This window comes from Hyposmocoma kahamanoa, unplaced genomic scaffold, assembly GCF_003589595.1.
Source record: "Hyposmocoma kahamanoa isolate Upper Pololo Valley unplaced genomic scaffold, ASM358959v1 65, whole genome shotgun sequence".
Classification (NCBI taxonomy): Eukaryota; Metazoa; Arthropoda; class Insecta; order Lepidoptera; family Cosmopterigidae; genus Hyposmocoma; species Hyposmocoma kahamanoa.
The window spans coordinates 10,122,926-10,130,321 of record NW_020653853.1 but is presented as its reverse complement, the minus strand read 5'-3'; the positions used below and the strand labels follow the sequence as shown (position 1 = coordinate 10,130,321).

Here is a 7,396-nt window from a genome sequence, read left to right as displayed (position 1 = left end):
GTGTGTGTGTGTGTGTGTGTGTGTGTGTGTGTGTGTGTGAGCGTGTGCGCGTGTGCGCGTGTGCGCGTGTGCGCGTGTGCGCGTGAGTGTGCGTGTGCGCGTGTGTGTGCGTGTGCGTGTGTGTGTGCGTGTGTGTGTATATATCAAATCATTTAGCAGTGCTAATTGTGTAATTTTTCACCTCTATGGACACACATAATCACAAACAGTTGAATACCATACTTAGCCTTGTGCAACAGTGCAATTCACAAAGCCTATTCCAAAAAAAAAATACAAATACATTATTCAGGGTCATTTGCAAAATACTAAAAACCATGCAAGACTATATTACAAAAACACAATAAACAATAACTTATTTCATGACTTTTACTTTCGTACAAAGATAGACATATTTAAATAGGTTGCTCTAAATGCTGACATCTTTGTACAGTAACAGTAGAAACCACTAGCATATTATTATTACTAAATACCAGTCCGCTGTAAAACATGGGAGCACGGAAAGGTGTCATTGGGAGAAAGCTTGCATGTTTGAACATTTATCTTACTACCAAATAGAGATCTAAGAAATGTTAGATACAACAAAAACTTAAGTTTATTTTTAGTATTATTTTTTATTATTATGTTTTTTATTATATATTTACGTTTTTTTTTAAAATTATATTTCGTAAAGTCATGGAACAAAAGTTGTTGTTTATGTGTTTTTAGTATATAGTCCTGCAAGGTTGTTAGTGTGTTATAGATAATCCTGTAAAATTGTGGAATAAGCCAGCATTTTATAAGTGGGTAATAATAGTCATCAAATTACTTCATTAAGTAGTTATAATTACAAGACAAACCTCCGGGCTTCTGTTGCACTTTGGAGAGCATCATAGCTGCCATACGACCTCGACCTCCCAGTGATGCAGCCGTTGTTGCTGAGCTCACCTAGGTAATATTATGATTGGACATTATTCTATCAATGCTGAAACACATCTAACATCTAATACTACATTTTGTTACGTGGCAACAATGCATTAGTGGTACATTTTCAAAACAATCATTTTTAGTTGATGTGGGAGTGAACAGTAAATTTTACTAATTATGAAAGCACTAATGACATTTGATGCCTTACTTTCTCAAACTTATATCTTATAAAGAGTAAATATTCAGAAGATGGTAAAACTTTATATTTATTTTAAATTTCTTATCAAGGCTGCTAATTTGGATGTATCACTATTAAAAGTAGGTAAAAGCCAGTGAGTGAATGTGAAGGAAATGTTATGTGAAATCTGCCTGCAAAATTTGTACATACATTTTTTGTATTTCATTAACTTTGTGCTTTAATATATGAGTTTGAGAAAGTAAAGCGAGAATATGGCTTCTGGAAAGAAATTTTAATACTACATTGTAATTATCAAAGGTAAATTTATGAACCTCATACCTCCATTAATGTGAAGTTTTGAGTAAGCACAAAAACAGAATTACTAGAAATAATTTTATACAACAATCTATAAATCTATAATACCTTTGTTTTGTAACTAGAATAATATTATATTTTAAGTTTTAATTGCACTTAAGTGTAAAACAAGGTATTTTGTCCAAAAACAAGTTATGACATTTTCATATTTAGCTGACGAAAGTAATAGAGCAGCAAGCAACCTGCATGAGGCAAGAGACAGCTTTGTGGTGTCACTATTCCATCTTTCCGGCTCAGTGTTGTAGCTTCAACTGGGGTATTTACTAATTATTTGACAAAGGCTATTATTGACTAAGTAGTAGATAGGCACACATACAACACTTGGAGTAGCACTCGCACTAGGAGTGGACTCCGGAGAAGCCTCATCCGATGACGGTGAAGAATCCATGTTCTGACTCTTCTTTAGGGCCTGAAGCAAGGCCAGGCCCCTGCCTCGACCCTTTCCCGGATCCATGTCTACCTCCTAAAAACAACATAATGATAGCGTAAAAAACATTGTTTACGGTTTGTTTTCGATCTACCGACATATTACAAAATGGGTTCTTAAGAATTTACTTAAAAACTATATAATTTTATTCATTTGTAAAAGATATATAGTAGGAAACAACAGGTATAACTGGAAATGGGCCAATATCGCTCTTTTTAAGTTACATTTTCAAATTAAAAAGAAAGTCATTTTTATGTTCTAACAGCACATGACGAAACAATAACTGGCTTATACGTGTACTAAAGTATAATATACATTGTTAATAATATTTCAACAACATTACCTAAAAGATTTGCCTCAGTTGACTTATTATATCGTGCTAAATAGCACAAACTACTAATACAATCTCTCTTGCGAACCAAAAAGTCCAAAAACCTCCAAACAAGCAAATGTTTTCTTTTTTTTTCTTTTTTTTTTTTATTTATTATGGCTTTGGCAAAGCCATCAGCCTAAACATGAAGTTTAATTATCTTTCTGTAAATATGGCCGCCACAACGAGGATAGGTAATTTGAGGCGGGCGGCGTGCTTGGATTGACTCGGGATTCCTTAAAACGGGCCGTTACGGGTATTTTAGTTCAAGATTCGTAAAACTTCGCGTTTTAATCTTCGATTAAGGCACAATAGCACTATCCTATTCCACTTTAAACTAGATTTCACAAAATAATTGAAAGTCAAAATAAAAACGACATTTCCCTCCAAAAGGTCTAGAGCGATATTTTTTTAATTTTAATTATTCGTGCGTGTTGCTATTTTATTCCTTGGAAATAAGCGGGAATATCACGGATATAATATATTATTATATTTCATTGTTATATTTAATAAATTAGTCCGTGGCCTCAGTAGGTAATATGGATTTTACAATGCAAAGCAAAATAACGTAGGAGTCCCTATATTGCCCAACAACGTAATGTACGACACAGTAATGCTCGACACGAGAATGTCCACCCGACATCACACTCACTGTGAACAAAGCCTATCAAAAATGATAATATCACGTGACCTGTGTGTCCAATTCCTGGGCCGGACATTTCTGTGTTGAGCATTCTTGTGTCGTACATTACGTTGTTGTATATTGACGGCTCCCAACCGTTAATACCATGCGACAATATAATTGGGCTCAATATTACAAGTTTACAACGGTTCTGTCAGTAAATGTGGATAAAATTAGGCGAAGGGTGCTACTATGAAATAGCTGACGTCGAATTTGGCGTTGATATAATTTTTGGAGGTAGATATTTATAGGTAGATATTATTTAGCCACCCATAAATTTTCAGTTTTAGGAAACCAAAGGCTTTTGTGAAAATCTCCTAGCTAGAGGAAGGGACAAAAATAAAAGAATAGCCTAGTCTAAGGGTAGTATTCCAGAACTCTAATCAATGCTCAAGTCAGGACTTGAGCAGACTTGAGTATGATTTCAAGCACTGGAAATACGACTCTAAACGTAAGGACTTGAGTATGATTTTCAGTGCTCATTGCAATACTCAAGTCCGGACTTGAGTATTGAGTAGAGTTCTGGAATACGGTCCAAGTTTCCATCCTCTAAGAGCCTAGGCCTTACACTATGGAAACTTCTTTTATTTTTTTCCATCCTTAGACTATGGAAACTAAAGGACATCATGTTATTATAGTGAAAGGCGAGCGAGAAGATGAAACTGCAGCTTGATTTTGATTGCCTCTTCCGATCGGAAACTGCGTCTTTTCGGAGTTGAGAGTAACCAACAGGATGGCCGGTCGCCTTTCGCGTCTGGCACTGAGTGTATATTCAAGAATTGCTACTATTTGCTACCTTTTCTAAGTTGCTATCTTTGATGTATTGTGAGAAATAAAAATAATAATTGACCAACTATACTGACGTTAGGATGGCTGGTCGCCACTTTCATGAAGGGAGCAGATTTCACGAAGAAGTTCCTGATTAATTTAAAAAAAGCAAAACTTTTTAGTGCTTTATTGCCATAATACAAAGAGCAGGCGTTGGTACTTCCTCATAAACTTTTCAATCGTTTATATTTTTTTTAACTAATGTGGATAGGAAGCGCATACCTTTCATTCGTAAAGGTAGCAATTATTGGTAATACATACTTCTGGAAAATCTGCTCCCTTCATGCTGAACAAAGTGGTACAAAAAACACATTGTACATCCTGACGTCCATACCTAATTGCGATTCACAACTGGCCGATCGGAAACTTTTCATATTTCTAATTGATTTAATTCACAAATTAGAAAGATTATAGTAGGAATCATTTTCATCTTCTCGCTCAGAAACCCATCTGATTTCGAGACTACCCGGTAGGGTCAATTCAGATTGGAATCAAAATCAGCACGCTGATTCCTACTGTAGCTTTCTAATTTGTGAGTTAAATCAACTATTGTTCCGATTTGAAATGTCAAGTTTCCAATCGGCCAGTTGTGAATCGCAATTATGCACCTCAACTCGGAAGAGACGCAGTTTCCGATCGGGAGAGGCGATCAAAATTAAGCTGCAGGTGGAGTTGCAGCCGAGAAGTACAAGATGAGTAGGTATATTTGTACCAGTGTTTCTCCCTGTTCTGTGGCCTACATAACATTGTTATTCTAATCATTTTAGGAAGCTACTTGCTAGTGCAGTTGGTATATAAGTAATTTTTAATCTAAAAACAAAAATTTATTCCACTATTTATTTTAGTATAAGTTTCACAGGCTTGATTTGCTAAAAATGTACTCATGGAGAAGGATTTTACTTCACCAGCTGATGTTTTAGTCTGTAAGTTATTTTTTGTTATACTTACAATAGAATGTGATTGATGATTCCTGCTTTTAGCTGAAATATTGAAATCGATTCAATTTTCTATTATAACCTTCAGCACACAAAGCAAGAATCTACAAAAGAAGAATCGAGACTACTTAAAAATTGAAGTTATAACTTAAGTTTAAATTAGAAATAAATTGCACACAAGTAATTACATAATTTATATATACATTATCAGAAACCAGCTATACAATTCTTGTCCACAATTAAATTGATTGTTTATTTATTCCTTCTTGTTCTCCTTAGCTTTGAGTTTTTCAAATTCTTGAAAGACTTTGTCACTTATTTTTTCGTCTTCACCAATTATTTGTTCCACTGCTACTACTTCCGGAATATAAAACTGCATCATATTTTGTACCTAAAATGTAAAAAAAGTCAATTTATGCCAAGTATCAGTATCCAGTTATTTTATAAAATATTAATTTAACAATAGTGATTAATTTAATAAGTCGTTTAAAAAATTATATTAAAAATGCGTGGCTCAACTACGGTGTAATGATGTGGGGAACAACACCGCATCTCCCTCAATTTTGACCTTACAGAAAAAAAATGCGCGAGGTTTCTCCAGAAGACGCGCGAGGGTTCTGCGGAAAACACGCGACTTGTTTTTTGGCTGATATCTAGTTTGTACATTGCACTATTAACATAAAGTTTATTACAGTACAATTTTGTAACAAAAATACGATTCCACACTGTTCAACTACAACATAAATTGAGCCTTACTGTCACATTTCACATTTTTTATTTGGATCATCGTTAAAGCCGGTGACGATATGTGGTTCAAGTATTATGACAACATAGCTTTAACTTGCTTACCCCATTCTTTAAAGTGACAATAGAACTAGGGCAGGAAGAGCATGAGCCTTGCATCTTCAGCTTTAGAATTCCATCCTTGAATTCAACAAATAGTACATCACCACCATCCTCCTGCACTGTGGGTCTTATGCGAGTATCAAGCAACTCTTTTATCATTTGAACAATTTCATCGTCATCTTCGTTTATTTCTGTAAAATCAAAATGGCACTTGAATTAAAATATTTCATTATGTGCTTGTACAGTCATATACATGAGATACCTGACCCCCTAACATGCCCAAACCTTTTGATCAAACAAAAAATTAAAGCAATTTGAACTTTATCGCATAAGCAATACAGTGGAGTATTATTTGAAGATGATCAAAACATTTTTAAACTAATACTAAATCTCATCATTTAACATTCAAGTAAATTGGTCGAGCGGCTTCTTGAATTGATCGATCTATTTTGTTATATTTTTAACAGCATTGTTTCACTTCTTGATGTTAACGTTGACAAGTGGGTAGGTATGTAGGGTGGTATGAATAGATTAACAAATCACGAAATCACTCTGCAGTTTGCATATGATCGTGTCATCTGTGATTATGCATTGTTCCAGGTTTTGTTCCCATTTATCTATTCAGTTTTAATACTTTCAAGGTTTTAGTGACTATCAAAGTATTCTTTCTTGTTTTTATATGCCGCACTTAACAGAATTATTAAAATTAGAAATTATTGTTCAGTAGGAACAACTTAGACATTCCTTACACCTATCCAGAGGTTAAAAAAGAAACAATATTATATAGTCATAGCTAAATAACATTTTATTTTAAAAGTGACTCGAACCATGCTTGTCTCAAATTGCAAAGCAATCCTTATACAGCTAGGCCACGACAGCCTTACTAAAGGTGGTTGAAATTTATATTCTGTATAATAGGCTTAAAAACTTTCTTACGATGTCATTCACTAATGAGACGACTAGAGATGAATCCCAAAATAAATTTTACAGCTCACAGATTAAAGATTAAGTTTTTTTAACAATTTTCTCCACATTTTTGTGCTCGAACCAAAATGTCGACAAAGTCGGCTAGGGGGGTCAGGTATCTTGTGTATATGACTACACTTACAAAAAATTAAGTAAACAACTGTTCAATTACCTATGTGGGTGTTTGTGTGCCTGTAATAATTCCAATGTTCTTTTTTTTATGACCTTGACGACTCAGTATTTAGCACACTGTGACATTAGACGAAGAGGCCCAGAGTTCAATTTCCGATAGACATTGTCCGACATCCCCTTCAGTATGCTAAGTGAAATATATACCAGATTTTGAGTAACATACTCACTATAATTGAGGAGCTTCAGAACAAAAACTGTTAAATTTTAATTTTAATTTGTCTTATTGAATCGATTTGTTGTATTGTGTTCAGATCCGTGCATTTAAGACATATTTTTAAAGAGGATTTAGCAGTTGCTATTCAGGTTTGGTTAAATACATAGAAATATTCAAAAACCCTTAAGCGTTAAAAAAATCAAACTGTGACTTAGCAGTTTTTGTTCCAATGCTCTTCAATTGATGTTAGGTTATCTAAAGTGCCTAGCAGTAATACAAATTCATATTCTTACGAGTATCTCCAGAAGGCTTAGCGTCAGTGACAATGGGCAGACCGCTGGCAAAGAAATCCATAATAGTAGCAAAGATCTCAGGTTTCAAGAACTTCCATTCTGTATCATCATCATTTTTTGTTACTGTAATGAATTCAGGGCCAAAAAATACCCCTTTGACACCTTCTATACGAAAAAGCATTTTTGCTGAAATGGAAATTAAACTCAACATAACATTGTCGACTTATTGCAAGAAGTCATTAATTGC

The 7,396-nt window shown here is 34.4% G+C and overlaps 2 protein-coding genes across 3 annotated transcripts in view; both read right to left on the bottom strand.

The window, feature by feature from the left end:
- LOC113231520 (piwi-like protein Ago3) overlaps nucleotides 1–1,910 on the bottom strand; it is a 22,273-nt gene extending 20,363 nt beyond the window's left edge. Inside the window, exons 1-2 of the mRNA XM_026465844.1 lie at nucleotides 1,773–1,910; nucleotides 837–924 (exon numbers count right to left, since the gene is read on the bottom strand). Coding sequence (XP_026321629.1) covers nucleotides 837–924; nucleotides 1,773–1,910 — 226 coding nt within the window. The remainder of the gene's footprint in view (nucleotides 1–836; nucleotides 925–1,772) is intronic.
- Nucleotides 1,911–4,822: 2,912 nt separating this feature from the next.
- LOC113231450 (NFU1 iron-sulfur cluster scaffold homolog, mitochondrial-like) overlaps nucleotides 4,823–7,396 on the bottom strand; it is a 3,418-nt gene continuing 844 nt past the window's right edge. For both annotated transcript variants that reach the window (XM_026465773.1, XM_026465774.1), the window contains 3 exons: nucleotides 7,150–7,335; nucleotides 5,548–5,735; nucleotides 4,823–5,089 (listed from right to left, as the gene is read on the bottom strand). In XM_026465773.1, the coding sequence (XP_026321558.1) occupies nucleotides 4,955–5,089; nucleotides 5,548–5,735; nucleotides 7,150–7,335 (509 nt within the window). In that variant the 3' untranslated portion in view covers nucleotides 4,823–4,954. The remainder of the gene's footprint in view (nucleotides 5,090–5,547; nucleotides 5,736–7,149; nucleotides 7,336–7,396) is intronic.